Here is a 22,139-nt window from a genome sequence, read left to right on the forward strand (position 1 = left end):
AGAATAATACACACAAGACCCCTGTCTCAGACTCAGTCTGGCCAGCTCAAGGACACAGCCCGGGAGGCAACAGCATGGGGGGAACCCTGGCGAACTGTGGCCTGTCTGGGTAGGTTATGTTAGCACCTTTAATGTCTCAATGTGTTTTCCCAGTTGCCCGTCACCAAACGCTAAGTAGCTCTCGATTCCAGGGGATAGAGATTTGCCCTCTGGTATTCAATTTAACTGTTGATCTCTTCCTCAGCCAGAACTGAAGCCAAGCACTTCCTGAACAGATTAGTCCTTCAAAACTGAATCTGGCCAAGCAGAGTCTCTGATAGTGAGTACAAGGAAGGTTGTACACGTTCCCCATCTGGGTCTGGAGCCTGAAACTCTGGCAGGGCCACCTGAGCCCTGTCCTCTTCCAAGAGAGTTAAACTGAGTGCCAGGTAGTCCTCACTGCTAGGATGTTATCCGAGTGGTCCCCGTACGCTGACCCTGCCAGCTAAAGGCTACCTGTTGCTTGCCACCCCTTTGTTTTTCTCCTAAGCGCCGTGGAGAGGCCGATTGCAGCAGGGGTTGGCAGCATGCCATCCAACTTCCCTTGCAGGCAATCAGCAATACTTGTTTGCTATTTGCATGCACGACTCGGATGGTAAGCAGGTGTTACAAGCCGCTATCTCTGCCTGATCTGCTCTGTGTGTCTTCAGTTCCCCCAGAGCCTTGAGTCTGTAGCTTTTGTGGCTGTAACTACCTCAGGGTTTTAGCTCCAACGATTCCTCTTCAGTAACTGCTTGGGCTGGCCATGATGGCAGTCGTCGCATATTAATTTCTTTCCCTGTGTGCAATAGAGTTTTAAAGACAATAGAGTTTGCAGTCTATGCATTCAAGCAGCAAAATGCAGAGCTTCTTGCTGCAACTGCTGCCTGCCTGTGAAATTATCATTATCCCCGTTAACGCCAGTTGCTGCTGTAGGCAGGGCCTAGCAGCCGCTTTGTCTTTCAAGGAAGATCCTTATCTGAGGAGGCAGCCTTCTCCATCAGATATTCTGTATATCAGAGAAAAGTGTGTACTTGCCTGCGTATGTAAAGATAGTTGTACTTGGATGCAGCACTAATCAGTGATCCTAGTCCAGGGCTGTTCTTTGGGGCGGTTGTTTCTTTTTTTTTTTTTTTTTTTTTGGGGGGGGGGGTAGCCAGAAAGATCCCTGCTTTCCAATTTTAAAATTTTACTTCATGAATTTGCAGTGGTACTTATGGTTTCCTTGCTTCTGACTAGTAAGATCAATGCATAGAGTAGTCTAGACTGGGTCTAGACAGTTGTAAGTCAGCCCAGCACCCCAGGTATTTGGGGTGCATGTGCTACCTCATGCCATAATGTAGGGAACCCCGCATTTTTTGTACTGAGAGGAAGCAGAGACTTACAGGAGATGTGTCATTTAGGTACCCCTGCTTGACATCCTGACTTCAGTACACCAGAGAAGCAGCAAGTCACTATATCCTTACCTCTGATGGAAAGGCTTGCTCTCTTTTAAGAGCTGTCATCAGAAGATCTCGTGTTCTTGTACCATTCTACACAGGCAAAGTTTATAGCCTGAAGATAGTCTTAATCTCTTTAAGGAGTTTCTGACACAAGGATCATGCAATCCTGATCATACAGGATTGCACCACAAGGAAATTCTTCCGAGGGGCACCTTCTACTCCCTAGCTTACTCTAATTAAAGCAGAAAAAGGGAGGGGTTATTTTTGAAAGGTTATGCATCCACCAAGAAAAACCTGCTGGAAAGGATGAACACAGTCTGAGCTCCTTGCAACACGCAGCATTAGGCAGTGTGGGGTAAAAGCTCTCATTTTTGTTGTTTAAAGGCTGTAGCCACCTCTGCTGAGCAGTGTGAGAGGTTGCTCACAAATTTTTACAGCAAATACTGTAACTTCGACAAGACTTAGGCAGATGTTTGAGGGTTCCTCCAAATTCAAGCTTAGTCAGGCCTGCTTAAATTCTAGGCTACTCAGGCTTATTTGGTTTTGTTACGTGATCCGAGATCTGAGATAGAAAAGTGCTGATATTTGTAAATGCAGAGCACTGACCTGACTCTTTCTAAGTGGGTTAACTTCAAGCTGAGAGGGATTCTCATGTTGACCCAGCAGACTCTAACTATTGACATTTTTTGTGATGATATCATGAGGCTAGTAATATCTGATTTGCACTTAGATTCTCGTGTAATCGGAGGATTCCAGCAGCTGCACTTCTCTAAGTTTTCAGAATTTCTGTTTCCCTCCCTGGTTGTGGAAAAAGTTTTCAAAAGTAACCTCAGAAATGACTGCTGGGGGGAAGCGGGGAGAGAGCAATAACTTATTATTTTTAAAAGCTCATGATTTGGACTGTGTCCTGTGAATTTTGAGCACTGAGGTTTAGCAACACACCAGCAAAGACAGTGTCTGTGTGTTCACGGGTAACCCACTGCTGCATACACATTGATGTTACAGGTCTTTTGAATGCTTGGTCCACAGAGTAGGTGAGTCTGTTGCTGCCTTTGTTTCGAAGGTCTGCTCCATTAACTCACATTAAAGTAGTGTGTGCTTTTAGTTTGGGAGGTTCCTCGTTCAGTTTCTGGCTTGCCAGCCATAATGGCAGCTGTGTTATGTGAGGTTAGCTTAGCTCCATAAAGAACATGCAGACCCCTGTCAGATGCACTTTGAATAAGGCAGGACTGTGCCAAAGCCTTTATGAGCCTGGCATGCTTCATTTAGAAAACCCGAGCGCATCAACACAAGCAAATTGATAGTCAAAACTTTTTGTCAACATTTGGAGTTTCAGCAGGAAAAAAAGGATAACAATTTCCTGTTTTTAAGCATTTCTAGAGATGCAGAGTTTGGTAACTCACCAGTCCTACATTTCCCACAAAATAAACAAAAAGCGTAGAGCAATGCATTTTTTATCCCACCACTAACACCCATAACTCTGACCTGTACTGACTACTTCTCCTTCACTAGTAACCTCAAAATATAAACACCACACAAAACCTTTTGAAAGAAGATGTATAGACCTTCAAAGGACACTCCAGACATGTTACATACTACGTATCTCTTTGGTTGTTTTTGGACCAGCAAGTGCAGGCAGGTGGGCAGGTAACTGTATGAAATCGCAGATGAAGCTGCTTACAGCAAGCAAGGAGAATGGTACAGCACCCAGCAGCCACCTTTACAGTTTGCAGAAGTCAAGTTAACCTTAACTCTTGCCCCACCCAGAGCAACACAGCAGCTAGCAAAGCAACCCACTGGTTTTGCATACGGGTTTATGGACCCCAAAGAATCTGATTCAATCTGCAATCCTGGCAGATGGCAATTTCAGACAGTGCTGGGCAGCTGTGGGGCCCTTGCAGGTGCTCACCAGCTCAAAGAGAGAATAAGAGTGGAGTTACTAGTTTAGTCATGACTCTGAGCACTTGTTCTTTTTCTCCTCAGGAGGCTCTGTCGGTGGTGAGCGACGACCAGTCCCTCTTTGACTCCACGTACGGCGCTGCCACTCACCTCCCCAAGGCAGATATGACAGCCTCAGGGAACCCTGACTATGGCCAGCCGCACAAAATCAACCCTTTGCCTCCTCAGCAGGAGTGGATTAATCAGCCCGTCCGGGTCAATGTAAAAAGGGAATATGACCACATGAATGGATCAAGGTAAGGAAAGACCCTTTCCACATCTACTGATTCTTAAACAAAAGCAAAGCAGGTCTCGTCCATTTGCGCTCTTGTCCTGCATATCACCAAACTCCACTCTTTGTGTAGGACCATATCTCGCTCCCCCTGGAGTTCCTTTGTCACTCATTTTTTAATGGCCTGACGATCTTGCTCTTGCAGTTCTGCAGCACACATCTCTCCCGGTCTCCACAAATGCTGTACAGACTGAGACATGAGACTGCCAGGACAGAGTTCACGCTGCAAACACTGTTGTAAATTACACATTTCATCACTTAGTTCAGCATCCCACAAATGTGCCATGGTTCAAGGGGCTCCTGAAGATGGAGTCGGTCATGCAGTAAGAGTTGATGTTTATACCAGTGCTCCAGAGTGAAGCTGGTGAAAGCTGCACTAATGGACTGTGTGGGCGTCACTGGAGGGCACTTCTCATTGCACCTGTAACTACATTTGTGCTCTGCCATGGCAGAAGCAACCATAGGAACCTGGAGAGCTATTTGATGGAGAAGAGAAAAAGAGGAGACTGAGGTTCTTTATGGCAGTCTGTGAGGTGTAACAAAACAAAAGGCATATACCCATGTCCTCTGTGTGAGTATATGCGACCACTGGTGAAAAAGAGTGTTCAGGAGTAGATCTGAGCAGTGATGCTAACCATCAGAGGGACACTGGTTATGATGTATCTGCAACAGCTTTTAGCCAAAGAGGTAGAGGCCTGCCCCCCACCATTTGTAGTCAGAGCTGAGGGAGCTGGATCATTTCCCTGTTCAATGAGAAATTCAAAGACTTGAAAATATTTTATTATTGCAGCTCAGATTGTCTCTTTTCAAAACATTTCTACAAGTACAAAGCCTAGGAAAAAACTGCATCCTCTTAGGCAAAGAAGGTGTAAAATTTTCAAATTATTTCAATTATAAATGTGTACAATAAAGAAAAACTATTTTATTTTTTCGCATTAAGTTTTAGAGTTTGTTTTAAAGTTAAATTTGATTTTAATTTCAAAGTCACAAACATCTCTAACATTTGTAAAATGTTAACACAGGACAGTTAAACAGTCAAGGGTTTTTCTTCTTCAGGGTTAGTTTAGGGCTTCTGTAACAGCCTATTTTCCTGGTTTCTGAGAACCTAGCAAAGTGTAGAGTTTGAAACAGAAAGCAGCCTCGCACTTTCAGACTTCTATAGTGAGATGATGGTGTTAAAGGCTTCAAACAGCAGCATGTTTTTTTTTCCTCGTAAGTATAGAGTAGATGCTGATTTTACTATAAGATAAAGCTCTTTGCGTCAGTTAGTCTTTGATGGTGATCATTTGTAGACCGAATTTGATCTTGCCCCGGCGGTACCTTAATATCATTTCTGGACTTCAGAAGAACTGCATGGATTTTCGCACTAGTGTTTGCAGTCTCAGAATCGAGGCTGAAACATAGGAAAATTAGTTGTTTCCTGAAAAACACCATCCATGGATAACATAGGCAAAAGGATGGATCTTGCAAGTACCAGCATGTTGGGTTTTTTTGATAGTCACGAGGACTACCTTTGGCTACCAAGGCTAGTTTTCTTAAGCCATCCCTAAAATCTTCAAGAGGGCAATGCAGAGCGGGATCCTGACTGAATGAGCGAGGCTTGTGCATGGTACTGAGCAGGTCTGACCTCCCCATCCTGCAGAGAGGTGAACCAGCCATGAGAACTGAGGTGGCAGAATCGGCCTCATGTATGGCACAGGCAACACGCTCCCACGATCATGTGAGGAAGCCCTTTGTAGCATGACATCAGTTGCTCACACCCATAGTGTCAGACCAACACACAGAGAGCGTTTCCTCCCGTTATGCTACTTGTCTGTCTCACTCTAGCAAAGTTTGGAGGGCCAAGGGAACAAGCAGTCCTGTCGCATCTGCTGAGCTACCACAGGCAGCGCATATTTGTGCTTTTCCGATCCTGTAAGCACATGTTCTGTGTCAATTCCGTATGTGTGGGTACTTGTATGTCCAAAAGCCTATGTAACGTTCTCATTGTATATGTACTGCGTGTCTTGGGAATCAAATGTATTGGGCTGTCCTTCCGTGGTGATCTTTGTGCTACAATTTCCTCATTGGCTCAGAAAAAAAGGGAAATAATACTGCTGTGACAAACCGATTCATTAACAACTGTAAGTGCTCTGATACCCATAGAGAAAGGCCCTCTAGAAGTGTGTTTATTCTGGGCAAAAAGGAAATCCTTCTTTATGGGCTTGCTCAAGACTACAAGATTCTCAGGCAGAAACTAAGTGTCCTTCGTCTCTCTAAAAAAGGGGTAACAGCTTCCCAACCTGTTAGGTAAAAAGACAAGACTGTTTTAAATGTCAGAACTAAGCACTGAAATAGCTTCCAGCCTTGCCTTTTGATAACTTATTAGCAAAAAAGTCCCAATCCACCCAGGAAATGAGAACATTCATCTGACTTATCCATCCTCTCCTCCTGTTCATGGCTAAAAATTCACCCTTTCCGCCCGTGTCCATCACAGTTCATTGTTACGGGTTGGGCCACTCCAGTTGCTTATTCCTCTGCCCATCAGCTGCCTGGCAAAACTGACACAACATCTGAGCGGCACATGCCGATCTCAATACGGATTAACTTGAACTGCGGACTGAATAACAAATCCTATTCCCCCTCCCTCTCTCTCTGCCTCTCCTGCTCTCTCTTGTCTTTCAAGCACGCTCTCTTACTGGGTTCCAGCTGCCTCATTAAAGGGAGCAGCCTTTTTTCTGTGTTTCACCTGTACTTGAAGCACTAGCATTTGCTGCTTGTCAAGAGAATGGTTTATGTACTCTAGGGAGTGATAAAGCTATAGGAAACCTGACAGTGGAGGGAGCTGGATGACGGTAAGGGACAGTGTCCAGCTTTTCTTCTTTTTCTTAGCAACCAGAAGCAGGTCTGACTGCCGTGAGGTATAGTGTGATGAGTTGGTTTGGTCCTCAGCAGGGTGGGAGAAGGGGTCTCTAAAGAACCTCTCCAAGCCTGTTTTGCTGAGCTGTCCCTCCAAGTGCTAAATAACATGGAAACCCTGACCAGCTTTCTACCCCGTGTCAGGATTCCCTAGTTTAGTCCCAAATTGGAAAGAATTTCCCAGATAACTGCATACTAACTGTCTATAGGGGATGTTCAGCCAGTGGCAGGGATCTGTCTTTTAGGGGAGAAGATGGGACTTCTGTATTATTACAAGATTCAGAAGTAGAAATTTTGTGAGAGTTTCTAGTATTATCAGGCCTGGATGCAGTATGTGGCCTCAAAATCTGTCCTTGCCTTCACAGACAGCTGCTTGCTCAGAACAAAACCTAGTGCTAGACCTGTGTTTCACAGTGATTATTGTCCGCACACAAGGCAGTTAAAATCCACCACAGAAAAATTAAGATCCTCGTGCTTCTTACACCCCCTTAGGCATTGGGAAAGGGAAATGGTCTTGTATTTGTAGCACTGACCTGTTGCACGCAAAAAATAAAAGTCCAGCTTTTCCATGGGTTTACTGCAAGATGTTCTGTATACTGCTCATCATTCTTTGCATCCATTCGGGGACTGGAAGCGTGGCTTGCAATCTTTGTTCTTTGCTGGGTTTGTGTCTTTTGTTTATTTCGTTTATAGTCCTTTCAGAGAAAGATCTCTCTCCTACAATGTGTTTGTACAGTTCCCAGCATACTAGGCCTGGATTTCTGTTGGGACCTTTAGATGCTTTTGTGATACAAATACAACCATTTATCTTTCTAAAAAAAAAAAAAATCTTTCACATTTTAAATTCCGGTGCATAAAGGAGGAGGATGATTTAGAAAAACGCTGGGTAAAGTTGAACCCAGTTTACAGTCCATTTTAATAATAGATTTTTCCTTATATTTTACATAAATTCCAAATGCGAAGAGTGAACCAAACAACAGACGTTCCAAATTTTGTCGGTATTTACTGAGCTACTACAGATCTGCATTTGTAGCTAAACTCAGAGAGTGATTTTTAAAAAAATGTTACAAAAGTTGTATGATCTTCAAATGTGAAACAATACTTTAATGTGCTGGATGTATGCACAGATGTGGGCAAACTTCGCTGTGTAATTCCAACTGATGTTACAAATTTTGTCTAGCTCAAATAATTAAGTTAGTGCTTTGAAAATGCTTTGGAGACATTCTCTTGCTTCAGAATATTAAAATAATGCTAAGGTTCAGGGATCTCAGAACATTTTTGTGCCACAATGATTTTCTCAAAACAAAACAAAGGGACCATCTATGATGTCTATAAGAATAAAAATCCCCTTTAAGTAGCGTGTGAGCCCTCTAGTGGGATTCACTGTGTTGTTCTAGTCCCCAGCCAGAGCAGCAGACTGTGCAATTACCTACTGTTTGCATTTACCTGCATGTGATAAACACGATTCTTTTAGAGCCTCTGTGCTTTCCTCACACGGTTGGAGTTTTGTAACCTGTATGTCTTTTTCCATCCTTTTTACAGTTGTCCCTGCTTTCTGCAGACTTATAGTCTTTTTCAGTGTGAACTTTTTCCTGAGGCATTCCTGAGAGCAGGATGAGAGGCAGGGTTAAAGTGTAGTTAGATGCAAGTCTTGAGGAGCTGTGATTCTGCCCTGATAGCTCTGTTCCCTGCCTGTAAGAGGGGACCACAAGCAGAATCACAGTATGTCTGTTCCTACTTCCTTCACTGAACGAAAAAAAAATATTAAAATTTAATTTCAAGTGTTAAGATTAAAGCTGAGATAGCCAAATGGGGACTTACACCAAAAAGTGGCAAATTTAAAAAGAAAGAAGGATGGGAGGAGAGGAGGAATGAAAGGATAGGAAGAAAGGGGTAGAAAGAAGGAGGAAATATCCCACTGACCACAGCTGAGTCAGGTTCAGAAATTACTGAAATCCCTTATTTTGCTCTTTCGAATGAAAGCCAAAGGTGATTCCTAGACAGAGGCCCTGGGACAGTAATTGCTTTATTTCCAGGTATCTGGAACACAGGCTGAAGCTGTACAGAGGATTTATTAGTCAATGCCAGCCTAGCTGCTTGTCCATTTTGGCCAGTCTAGCATAAACTTTCCCAAAACACCAAGCTCTTGGCATCCCCAGAGACTGCTACTGGAGCTGCTGGAATGAAGAGTCTTTGGACGGACGGTGGGAATGGGTACTGCTTCATATTCCTTGGACTCTGTCACTGCCACAGTGAATATACTTAAGAGATCTTGTGAAAGCAGCCTATATCCATTTACCTTAGGAGATCTACAATGTTTTCTGCCCAGAAGCTGAGCTAGTCCAGCATATATAGCCACTTGAAAGTCTGAAGTCTCTGTGAAAAGTCCAGGATTAATCTGGCATCCGAAATCCCCCGCACAAACCATTTCAAATAATGAGGAAATTTTTATATAAATCTAAGTCTGCTTGTGGGTAATGCATGAACTAAGAAAGGAGCTATATTCAATGAATACGCTATTCATGGCTTGCAGCTCCCTGTTCTCATTTGATACTGTAGTTGTTCCCCACGCTGAATTCTTCTTTGTGTTGCCCACAGCTACACCTACCTTCTGCTGGGATACTGTTAAATCCCTCGTTTTAGGCTGGGGCAGTGCAGTAATGGGCGTCCAGGAGCTGCAAAGATGATTTGGTCTGGTATTGCTGTCTCATTTCCCAATAAAAGGCTCCATTTGGATCTGGTAGGAAATGCTGGGTTACAGAGGACGCAAAAGTAAGGATCTTCCTGCTTGCTGTCATTACAGATTTCACGGTATTTTTCTTAAGGGAAGGACAGTTCGGTCTCCTGCCCAGTTAAGTTTTGGCAATGCTATTCCCAGTTTTGTCTGTCCTTCTGCTATCATCAGATCAGTTAGCTCTGCATCCAACCATCCTGAAAACTTCCTCAGAGGGAAGGGAGGCATCTACTCAGCCACATGGACACAACCCTGTCAGGTACATGGAGCACATTTAACATGTCCCGCAGGATTCACTGAGTGGATTCTCTTCCCACAGTGGTAAATCGGTGGTTGGTAAGGACACCTCAGTCGCTTAAACTTCTTTTCAGATCTCAGCCTCCAATACTTGGTTGTCTGGTTTTGGCTGCTGAGACATACAGAGCAAGGCAGAGGATAAGCAGGATCCTAGCTGCTAAGCCAAGAGTCTGCAAAGTGAAAAACCACCACAAAACCACCGAGGAGATATCTTACCGTGTTGGTGTTATTTTTGTTACTTTGCTGTGTCGGTCGTGTGAATGTGCACAATTCTTAGCAGATAGAGACGGCCAAGGACCCTGTGGTCTTTTCACGTGTGTCATTTCATGCCAGTAGAAAGCATGTATACTCCTGGGCAGATCAGCTTTTTAGAAGATGTGCTTATCTGAGAGTCTGGATATATCCTGTAGTTCTGTATGAATATTATATATGTAACTATTCTAGCGTAAATATTGCATATTTCAACTAAGGGGGTTATTTTCCAGGGAAATTTAACTACAGAGCAGGGGGGTGAGAGTGAACCCATTAGAAGGACCTTAGGCAGCAGGTAGTTGTGCTAGCACTGCTAGCACCTGGGAGGTGCTGACTGTGGGGAACTTGTAGAAAATTTTACTGTTGACTCTGAGGAAGGGAGAACTTCATCCCAAAGGCAGGTGGGAATCCATACGCCCTCACTGCGTGGGGATGCGTGTGTTCAGGTCTGTCCCACCAGCTGGGCTGCCTGCACCATTTAAAGTCAGCACTTGGTCCCCAGGCAGGGCAGGCGAGGAGGTCGGTCACCTCCTGGGGACAGTCAGCGCTGAGCCGAACAGAGTCTGACACCTTGGAGCACAGATGCTCTCGCCATTTCACCGAGTCTTCTCAGGACAGCCTGTGCCTTGGGAAAGAATAAGATCCTTTGTGCTGCTTCGGGGCTTTTGCTCTGCCAGTACAGGCAGCATTTAACACCTGACACAGAGTATTTCAACAGAAAGTTAGAAATGATCACATTCCCTGTGAAAACCCTGGTGTCCCTGCAGTTGCTCAGACTCTCCTCTGACTGCCACGGGGACATTAAACCTTCAGCAGTTTGCCTCTCTGAAGGCGGATTTTGGTTCCCTGCCTGGAAAAACAGTAGGCGAAATAGTAAAACCTTAAATTCAAACATGTGTAAGTTATACATCTTATTTCCATTTTCAAGCAACATTCCCTCAGCAAGACATGAGGAAAAAATTACCATCTGCCTTAGAATATCTCGGTGGAGCATTTATCTCCCAGCCATGATAACTGAATTTCAGTAATTTCTCCCTCTCTCCCCCCATTCAGATTAAGAAACAAATTTGTTTAGTGTCCAAACTTGGAAGTCTTGCCAGCTGAACTCAGAGGGTGGGATTTGGTGCACTGTCATAGTTCTTACCCTTCAGTTTCCTCCCAAGCCACTTCACTTCTGGCAGAGAAGAAGAATGGCTGTGCGATTAAAGCAGTGGACTAAACTGCACTGGATATGGGCTCTGCGCTCGCTTTGCATAGAGGTTGCACACTATTGCACCCTTGTAAATGTGAGGGCAATAATGCCGCCTTCCCCTGGTTCAAGTGGTTGAGTCTCCATCCCTGGAGGTATTTAAAGAACGGATAGATGCGGTGCTTGAAGACATGGTATAGATGGACTTGGCAGTGATAGGTTGACGATTGGACTTGATGATCTTAAGGGTCTTTTCCAACCTTGACGATTCTATGATTCTATGATTCTTCAGAGCTGGGATGTGCTGTGTACATGTGGCAGGCTGTGGACTGGTGTTTTAAGTGACCTCTAGAGCTAAAAGCATGAGTTACTACTGCAGCTGGAGAAGAACAAAATCTGTGCTCCCTATCTGTGGTTTGGAGGCTCATAATTCTCCCAGAGCAGGACAGAGAAAGCCTATTGCTTGCCAAGGGTCTGCATGTAGGCCAGGTCTTAGCACAGTGCCACCTGAGTTGCTAAATGTTCCCTCCTCATCACTCCATCACCTCAGAAATAAAACTGGGGCCAGAGCCTTTTCTGCACACCGTTTCTGTGGTCTGAAGTTCTTGACTCACGCCTAAGGCACCTAAGATTTCTAGATTTCCTATCCAAGTAGGAGACAAGCCTGGGACTGTTTCACTGTTAAGAACAGACAAGATCAGTTACATTCAGCCCTGTATAAATAAGACTCTTTAGATACCACGTTAATATTGTATTATTCTCCTGTGACTATCCTGTCATTTTGGCATGGGTATTTTGTGTTCTTTCTTAATGAAATGAAAGGGGGTGTATCTGCATTTCTGATTAGCTCTGCAGAAATGCCTTAGGTCACGAGGTGAGAAGTACAGCCTTTCTGTCAGGTGATAGACTCCACTATAACAGCAAGACAGCGTGCAGGGTTGTATTTAACACAATGCAGGAGTGAAACAGTCCAACAAGGGCTCCTAAGAGCATCAAGCTGTATCTGAAGGATTGCTAAAACGCACTTGAGCAATAAAGGATGAAGGGGGAGCGGAGGGTGTAACCGATAGACCTATGTGATAGGCACTTGCTTTTTATCTGGTTCGTGAATTTTGATATTTCAGAGGTATTGACTACGACCATTGCCTTTGTCTGAAAGTCACTCTTCTTTGCACCTCCAACTCTCTTTCCTCCGACTGGTTTCATTATCAGAGATCCCCTCCATGAGACTTGTGATTCATAGATCACCTTATGACATTCATGTCACAGGCCAGGAATGGCCTCTCCCACATGTAAAGAAACTCCCCTTAACTTTTCACCTTCGGGATACTTGCCATTTCTGTAACCCAGACCTCTTTCTGCTACAGCAGGGATGAAAGGTGCATAATAATGACAAGTCATCTGTTTCCTTTCGCATTTCAGGGAGTCCCCCGTAGACTGTAGTGTGAACAAATGCAGCAAACTCGTCGGAGCAGGGACAGAGTCCAACCCAATGAGTTACAGCACCTACATGGATGAGAAGAACGGGCCTCCTCCCAACATGACCACCAATGAGAGGAGAGTCATTGTCCCAGCAGGTACCACCACCATCAAACTCTTTGTGTCATATTTCCTTGCACTGTCTTAAATATCCAGCTGAAGAGATAAGGCTTGTTTATCCACTCCCTGAGGCATTCTCTTTCTTACAAACCATGTAAGAAGTAAGGAAAATATCAGCGTTTCTGGCTAGTAGGAATTACCTGTGTCCCAGTATATGTTCTTCCTTGAATCAGAAAAAGAAGCGGATAATTAGTGCTGCTTCTTTTGTTGTTTTTTTTCTGGAATGAAGTGTTGTTTTGGTGTGTTGAATCAAATCCATCTCCCGTGACATGTTAGAGGAGAATCTGCAGTGCTTCCTGGGACATGCATGGTATGATCAAAGAGCGCAGTTCATAGGCAAGAATAAGCATGAAGTGGACCCAAATTATAATTCCCATGATGCTCTGCAGGATCCAAATGCACTTTCATGTCATATTGATTCAAAATGAGCTATTTTGTTTTCATTGTTTTGTTAGAAGAAGAAACCCAGAAAAATTGTATTTTGCAGGAACTACATTATCCTTCCAAAAACTGTTACACAGAAACGTTCCTGTCCAGTTCTCTGTTTGTGTTTGATATCCACATCTGCTGTCTGAGATTGGCGGGATGCATTAGATGCATTCAGATAGCCAAGGCTGAGAGCTGCTGTGGCAGGCAACCGGTGAAGTCTGAACCTGGAATGAAAGGGATTCTTTTCCTTGCAATGTTTATAAACACAATAGATATAAACAAGCTAGCCCAGGAACTTGCCAGCAAGGGAGATATTATGAGCCAAGTCCTGGCCCAATTTCCGTAGCAAAACTTCCACTGATTTCAAGGGGTGCAGCTTTTCACCCAGTGCTGTGAGGGTTTCACCGAGGGTTGTAGCTGATTCAAGCAGATGAACTGTTGGCAGAAAGAAATGTCCTCGTGGAATTTAGTTCTGTTTTCTGATTGTGGCCTGACCACGAACTGATGACAATTCCCAAGCATTTGTTTGCCATTTGGGATGAAAAGGAAAAGCTTGAACTGAATGTAGTGAAAAGAAGCCAATAAAAGATCGACAGCAAATCTCAAAGTACCGTTTAAGCCGTTGTTGGGATCTGCTTAGAGAGGCTGGCTAACCTAATCGGTGACAGCATCAGATATGTTTTCAGCATCAACATTGCCTAGAAAGGTGTTAGCTGATACCAGCTAGTCATTATATTATTAAAGATATTCAAGATTAAAGATATTAAAGATATTCAAGAGGGAACACTTACCCTGCTCGTGAAGAGCTATTTATGCATATTTAAAAAGACCAAGGGTGGTCTAAAATTAGGTGGTGTTGTTGAAATAGGGGAAATTACTTTTAATTCCCTCAGTGGAAGAGAAGGTTTAAAATCTCCTCTTTGAAGGAAAGTGAAAAAAAGGACTTTTTTCCCCCTCATGAGCATCCACAAATCAAAACCTTGAGATACTTGTGAAATAGCAGTGATTTACCAGACTTTGGAAGACAATAATGAACATCATCCCAGATCTCTGGCTGCAGGATATGAGGCCCAATTCATCCAAGAAAGGCATTTGGAAATTTTAATATAATCCAGAGTAAAGATTTATAGCGCATTAGGGTGAAGATAGGCAAGAATAATGTCACATTAGGCTTGCAATAGTAATAATAACGCACTCTAAGCCATGTTTCAAGAAGGCAGTTTTTCAGAGACCATTCAATGGCTTTTGCAGTGATAAATAGGCTGAACGAATATCTGAAATTCAAAAGTGTTTGTTTAAAGGGAGACCACAAATTCACTATGCCCTCTAAATGCTGGTTTTTTTTCAAAACTCAAGACAAATAACTCTTTCAATTAAAAAAAAAAAAAAAAAAGAATCCTCCCTTGAATACTTGCATTGTAAAATTTGCAGTCTTTTGCCAGTGCTTAGAAAGCAGAATTTCAATTAACTATTGCCAAAACATAAAGCAAATCCATCTTTCTTTCCCAAAGCAGACTTGCAAAGTTATGGGGTTGTAAGTTCCATGTTTAGAATTCAGCTTTAAGCAACCCAGGTTTACTAGAAATTCAGTGAGGAAATGTCACAGCTCTAATTTCAATATTCCTTGCTCTTACTTCTCCATCTCATGCTGTTATTCTGGAACTCAGGTGCCCAGGAATGCACCAGGTATAGCCACTACCTGACCTTTTGTGTCAAGGGATCCCTGCAGCCCAAGCACAGACAGTTTACAGTTCTGGACCAAGGCATTGTTTTATACACTATAAAACGTGTGGCAGAGGCATTTCTTGTCCCTCCCCAAAGCACAACCTACCAGCTGTGTGATGGCTGCATATTTCTGATCCATTTTCTCAACTGCCTCAGGACCTGAGGTGTTTGAGGTTTATCTTAGAGGAATGTACCAGCTGTGATGGACAGATCAGATGTCTCCAAAGTTTAAGCTTGACTTTGCAATCCTCTGCAGCTGCAGTGGAACATGAATTTGCAGCTTCAATTTTGAAATGGGACACATGGGGAGAAGCAGCACAGGAAATATCTGAAAACGCAGATATGCTCTGAAAATGACTCTGTGAAAATGGTATCGTGGCACGAGTTCTTGCTGGGACTTTCTGATCTAATGCTCTTTTTGAAACTCAAAGGATGATTTCTTTTTTTAACTACTGATGCAGCAAACCATCACCATGGGGTCTGAAACTCCAGCCGGGTTCAATCTCTCTCTTACGTCATCGCCAGCAATAAAGATTCCACAGCTGGAGCTTTGCTGACAGTTGATAATGATGCATGAGACAGTATAAAATCCACATTGCCCTCCAATAGCTGTGTTGGTTTCACAGGGCTAGCGGAGGTAGAATTGTGTTCTTGTCAGCGGGGTGAACAAATGTGACTCAGAGATACATGGCAAGCTGTTCTGTTTAAGCAATAATATTTTTTTTCAGAGTCCCTTTGCTGACCGTAAACACCGCCATCCTCAGACTTTCAAATGCCATCTGTTGGGACTTTGCAATGCACTTGCGAAGGATGGTGTGACTTATACAGCACTGATGTAATTATATAGCATTGCAGAACTGAAGCTGTGACAAGCATACCCTTTCAAAGGGATGAGTTTGCTTTTGAAAGCTTTTTTCCAGAGGGAGAAAAGTCACAGTCAAATGTCACTAATATTGTTCCCAAGCATAGGTATAAGACGCAGCCAGGTGGGAGACAATCAAGACCGCTTACCCTGCCAGTGGGTCAGTGGGATCAATTTATGCGCACAGTACTTGTTCATCTTGGCAAAATGCGTTGGAATCAGTAAATTAAATCCATTTGGTTGTGGAAACAATGGTTAATGCTTTGCCTGGGCTACAGTGAGTGCTAGAGGCTTGAGGTTTGTGCATAGTGTTACCATCCTTTGTGCTTTTCTGCCAGATCCTACCCTATGGACCCAGGAACATGTGCGCCAGTGGCTGGAATGGGCCATAAAGGAGTATGGATTAATGGAGATTGACACCACCATCTTCCAGAATATGGATGGCAAGGAGCTCTGCAAAATGAACAAGGATGACTTCCTCCGAACCACCTCCGTCTACAACACAGAAGTTCTGTTGTCTCACCTCAGTTACCTCAGGGAAAGTAAGTATTGCCCTGACTCATCCCAGCCCTGGCGTGACATGCTGATAGGATAAGCTGCCATGAGTATGGAACTTCTAGGGCTCTTCTTGCAGGATAAATAGTAGCAAGGATGAGGGAAAAAGAACAGAGAAAGGCAAGCAGAGAGAGCAAACAAGGAAGAGAGGAATAAAAAGTGGGTTGGAAAGTTAATTTTAACTTAGATGGAGTTAGTGGTGCTATGAGCAGGACTCTTAAGAAGATTAGATAGTCTTACAGATAATAAAAACAGCTGTGGCTATATGATAAAAATACATAAATTTGCTGTGGAGATTAAACCGAACATTAAGTGATGGGTCACGGGCAAATTTATTCCATAACTTTGCAGTTAGACGGCTGTGCACTTTCCCCCAAGGTTTCTGGTAAAGACTGCTTCAGAATAGGACCCACAACTGGCCAGAGTTGGAGATTTTCTGTGTTCCTGGAGGCCCAGATTTGTTGGAAAGAGGAAAAAATGCAAGAGCAATTTCCCAAATGTGAAAGCGCTGAAGCAGACATCGTGCAAATGACCTAGTACTCAAAGAACAAGTTTTGCTGAACCTCTATTGCTACTCTTTGTCCCACACTAGAGTATGTGGTGGATCCAATACTCCTTTTTGCTGTATTAAACCCCTAAGACAGAAGCTGTGAGCAGTCTTCTGAGCTTTCTGGAAAAGCATAGTACAGCAGCCCAAACAGGAATGACCACATTATCATTAGCACACACTCTTGAGGCCAGGAGTCTTAGGTTCGGACCTTTCTAGGACTTCCTGTGTGACCATGAGCATGTCCTTAGCTTCCAAACATCTCCCCGTCATCTATAAAATGGAGGTAAAAGCATTTCCTTTCTTCACAAAAGTGTGCTAAGGATAATTGTGTTATGATGAGGCCAGAGAACTGGAACTATATCCCACATGCTCCAGTATTTTTTCAAGTGAAACAGCTTTTGTAGAAGTATAATTATTTGAGGACTGAAAAATCAGGAGAAAGTGCCATAAAGTGAGGTGGGAGAGGAGCAAGAGAAAGCAAAAAGTGTATTGTCTCCACTGGGAAATCAAATTGTGATGTAAAGGCAGCTGAAGATGTCTCCATCTGGCCAGTGCAATAAAGCAGGGAGGCTGCATTTATTTAGGGTGTTTCTTCAAAGCTGGTCAGCGCTGGTCTTTCCCTGCCTCTGCTAAAATCAGTGGGAGTTTTACAGATTACAGTGGGACAAGAGTTAGATCACAGATGGGTGCCTCTGTAAGCCCCACCTTTATTTTTTTTGAGAAGTCAAGCCAAGGAAATGATTCACAACAAATAACCGAATTGTTGGATTTGAACAGTTTTTGTTCCTTGTGACTTCACAATAAAATAATTTCCCATCCAAAATAACTTGCAAATTTCATCCTGTTTCATCAGCAAAGAGCTGCTGGTTCACAGAACACTTCAAGATTATTGCAGACGCAAAGTAACTTTCTAAGTAAGGTTTGCATACAGAATTACACACTTTTACGGGAAATCGTAAGGCAGTTTTGTGAAGCCAGTGCTGCTTTGGCCAAACCTGCTGACTTTGGCTGGGCAAATCAGACGCTTTGTAACCGGAAATGTTTTTAAATTCCCACAAGATAAATACTCAAGTGAGACACTTAAATTGTCTTATTGATAAGACTTGAGAATTGACAGAAAGAGACGAAGAAGGAGTTGTATGGTTTTTGAATTAAAGAACCAGGCTGAATTTGAAAAGGTTGGCAGAAGAGTTGAATTCTTCTGTTGCCTTAGCTCCAGACAGCATCTTCGCTGATAGTCTCGAGTGTTAGGGATCCCATTACTTGGGGTGTTCAAAGAGAGATTCAGAGGAATTGCATCCTTGCTCTCATGGCATAAATCTGAAGACCTGGATTCAGTTGCCACCTTTACCATTTGCTGCTGTCCATTTGTTCGGGAGCAAATTCCTGATTGATCCTACCTGCCTTTAGATACCTGAAGTCCCTGCATTACAACTCTGGTCACACTGGTCTCTGTTTATAGAAAAGAAGCAACAGGGCATGTTGAAATTCAGGACAGTAGTCCCCTGGTTCACACATCACCTTTAAATGCCTGAAATTAGGAGGGATGAACCTTTGCCTCAGTTCCTCTGTGCTTCAGTTTTACTTTCTGTAAAATGGAGCTAGTAATCCTGCCTTCGTGTTGGTCTTGTCTTTTGAGGTGGCAAATCTGTGGAACAGGGCTTGTGTCTCATGTCTCTCAAGACCCAGCACCGTGGAGTCCTAATGTAGTTGCAACATTTAAGTGCTGCTGCAATGCATGCTGAATGCATCGAGGACATGGTATAGTGGTGGACTTGGTAGTGATAGGTTAACGGTTGGACTCGATGATCTTAAGGGTCTTTTCCAACCTTAACGATTCTGTGATTCTATGAATAATAATCATGAAAATATAATATTCTGCCAGGGGAATGCCTACAATGATTTCTATGCTATTAAGCTCGTGCAAAACCTGAGCAACTTTGCTGGATTCAGACAAATTAGCTATTCTAATTTTACGTGGATGCATACGAAAGAAGAATTCAATCCCAGTCCATCCCCAGCTTTTACGATTATAAATTTCTCTCTGTTCAGCCCGTTGGGCTGCTCTAAGACGTCATGCGAGTGCTGTCCTTATTAAAGCAAGCTCCTGTCTGAGTGGAGGTCGGGCAGCCTCTGAAGAGCATTCCTTTCCGTGCAGCTGTTCCTAGTGCTGCCTAATGACAGTCTGGTTTCTGGACTGCTGGTTAACTCCCTCACGGAGTAACGCCTTCGAAAGGAGCTTATTGTTTTTCCAGACCGATTTCCAGCGGATGTTTAGTGCCGAGCCTCTGAGCTCAGTGCCATGGGGAGATGGTCTTTTTTCATGAATTTTCCCCTTCTGTAAGGTTGGTTGTTTCAGAGACATCCAGCTCTGCTCCTGCTTAGGGTGGAGAATATGTGATGGCAACAAAACACAGGAGAGCTTTGGGGAATTGCAGATCTATAGGCTAGATTACATCTGCCCAGTCTCTCTCTTGAAAGGTGTTCATCCTCTCAGGAGGTTAAGCTGGACAAGTGATGACTAGTGAATCCTAAACTTCAGTGTTTGTTTTCCAAGAAACAAAGCTGATCTGAACTTTCGGAGCCCGTTTGCTAGACAGGCAAGGAAACCCCCTGAAAATTAGCTTCCTCAGAAGGTTTTCAACATTTTATGCTCCTGATCAGAGTGAAAGCATTCTTAAAACTGACTATAAAGTACATTATTTTGGCACATCTGAGTCCAGATTGAAAATATAAACCGGTAACATCTGCAAGGCCTCAACAAAAGCTCAATCTTAGTTTTGGAGATAGAAGGTTCAGGTGAGTTATTTAATATAGTCGAGACTAAATCAGACTCATATCACAGCACCTTTAGTCTTCAGGCAAAACTTAGGTCTGGATCAGAATTGTGCAGTTGTTTCCTGTTTCCGTAACCTATTGAAGGAGTCAGGAATTCAGATGTCTCTGATCTTTAGGAGCTTTCAGACTTGCAGAGCCCAGTGGTGCAGCGCACACTCTATCCTTTGGACTCTCTCAAAACACCCCCCAGTAGTTTTTTCAGGGAACTTACTGTCCCCCCACCTCAAACAATTATCGTTCTTTAAGTGTTTCTTCCAGTTTCCTCTCTGAAATTGTGAAGCCATGCCTTGGCCTTTTCTTCTTTTTCGTCCCCCTGCACCTTTGGACTCCAGACTGACTGACTGCTGTGCCGGTTATCTTTTTCAAACACAGTCTGCCTGGTGGATCTCTCCATTCGCCCGGTGGCCAGTGGGAAGGGAGATTTGAATGTTTTCATGCTATGTTTGGGATGAACATCAAAAGAAGCCTGAACTGTCACCTCCCGTCCTTTTCCTCTCTAGTTATCGGGGGTCAGTTGTGTGTGGTGTGTACAAATGAAAAGAGCCTGAAGGGGAAAGAATGAGACTGTGGTGAGAAGCAGAAGCAGAAAACTGCTTTGTGGTTTCGAGCCATATATTAATGCCAAACAAAACTATACTGCTAAATGCAGCAGAACCCTTATTCTACCACCAGATGTGGAGGGAAGGCCATATGGCCTTCAGAAAGTCAGGATAAAAAAGAATTCCAGGTTAAATAGACTTCAAGATTGTGAAACCAAGATATTCCTGCATCTCAAAAGGATGAGCTGCCTTGTGAAAAGGAAGACTTTAGGGGAATAAACTCTCCTGCTCTGGTTTTCATTCCTTTTCCATCTTCCTTTTTAATTAATACAAGGGAAATAAAAGAAGAAAGAAAAAGGTGGGAGGAACCATGAGACAACATGTTTAATATTAATTATAGGAGAACAGCCTTGCACTTTATTAATAATACCAGTGTTTCGAGAAAGAGCTGATATAATCTAAGGTGTCACTGACCCAGTGAGGGGAAGGGGGAATAAGAACAAAATTCATCGCAGCCAAAGTTTTGCCCAAGAATGAGTAAGGGAGGGAGCAGCCTGGCCTCTGTCTGTCTGTCTGCTTCTCTCTGTCCTGAGCTGTGTCTCTGGCTTTCTCCTCCTTCATTCAAAACCCTTAATAGGAAACACATTTCCTTTTCTGTGGTGTTCCCACCAGAAACCTCAGACTGTCGGGCAAAGGTGAGAACTTTTAGCAATTAAACTGGGGGAGGCGCCGTCCCTTTCCAGTGACTTGGGCTGCATTTTTTAGCGTAAAGTAGCTATAGGTTGATCATACAGGCTTGTTCAGCGCTATTCATCACCCCACCCCCACCTCCTCAGCCAGTCAGTGCAACCAGGCATTTGCAGCCTATTTAGTCATAGAAAACTGTGTTTCTGAATTCCCCAGCACTTCCCTGTCTGGGGCAAACTCGGCTGGGCGTTGCATTCAGGATCTACTTCAAATAGCCTGAAAAGGAAAGTGCGGTGGACAGGAGTTTCCCCACAGATATTCAAGAAAGAAATGCCAAAGCCAGAAACCATCTGATGAAAACATGAGTTAGGTGGACAAAGCTGTTGCAATTCCTCCAGCAGCAGCAAAAGACCAGCGAATCTCTCTAAATCTTTAAGCCAATCACTTTGGTTACCTACATCGTGCACAGTAAAGGTACCCTTGGGATCCCTTTAAACTCCTTCCCGCCTAGTTTACCATGTTATCCATGCGGGTCTTTTGAAACATCCCCTCCCTTGCAGCATCCATCCTCCACTCCCTACGAGCAGGCTTTGTTTTCCAACACCTTCTACCTCGGTGTACATGCTGGCTTGTGCACGTCTTTGGCTTTGTTTGCATTCGGGGAAGAAAAGAAATCCATAGGAACAGAGGGCTAATAAGATCCAGCACCTGCAATGGCTATTACTTCTGGCAGCGAACTGCCTAATCCTCAGCTCTCACAGGAAAGTGAGACATACTGTGAATACTACTGAGGGGCAAGTGAGGTCAGTGTTATTTGGGATCATGTGGATTAGAGGAATGTGGAGACTGCATGGCTTAGTCACAAGATCCTAATCAGTTAGTATTATAGTACCTGCAAAAGAGGTATTCTTAGCCCTGCCAAAGAATCTGGGGATGCTCAGGGTCAGCATAGCATATACAGAAATCTGTACTGTTTGCTGTGTGTTGCTTAGGACTGAGCACCTTAAATGGGACAGAATCTCACTGAAGAGAGGGATGTGTAGATATGAATAGCAGAAAGTGTCTGTAAAAGCCCTTCTCATCCATACCGATCCACACCAGATTGCTGCCCTGCTCCCGTTCACATCATCGGTGCCTACCAAGAAGGGCCCTGGGCCTTGTTATCAATGTCACCACCTGATGCAGTGGAAATTTTTTCAAAAAGAGCTGTAGGAAAGGTGAGCGTAGAAGATTATGTAGGGTAAACACATATAACTAGACAACCATGAAATGTATATTACACGCTGGCTTCCAAG

General features: G+C 43.6%; 1 protein-coding gene across 7 annotated transcripts in view; it reads left to right on the forward strand.

Moving 5' to 3' along the window:
• The window catches only part of FLI1 (Fli-1 proto-oncogene, ETS transcription factor), an 89,509-nt gene that overhangs the window by 46,826 nt on the left and 20,544 nt on the right, over positions 1-22,139 (forward strand). For all 7 annotated transcript variants that reach the window (XM_087763525.1, XM_087763523.1, XM_087763527.1 and 4 more), the window contains 3 exons: positions 3,444-3,655; positions 12,483-12,637; positions 16,014-16,217. In XM_087763525.1, coding sequence (XP_087619651.1) covers positions 3,444-3,655; positions 12,483-12,637; positions 16,014-16,217 — 571 coding nt within the window. The remainder of the gene's footprint in view (positions 1-3,443; positions 3,656-12,482; positions 12,638-16,013; positions 16,218-22,139) is intronic.

Source organism: Nipponia nippon, unplaced genomic scaffold, assembly GCF_047370975.1.
Source record: "Nipponia nippon isolate SJK-2023a ecotype South Korea unplaced genomic scaffold, ASM4737097v1 scaffold_28, whole genome shotgun sequence".
NCBI classification, from domain to species: Eukaryota; Metazoa; Chordata; class Aves; order Pelecaniformes; family Threskiornithidae; genus Nipponia; species Nipponia nippon.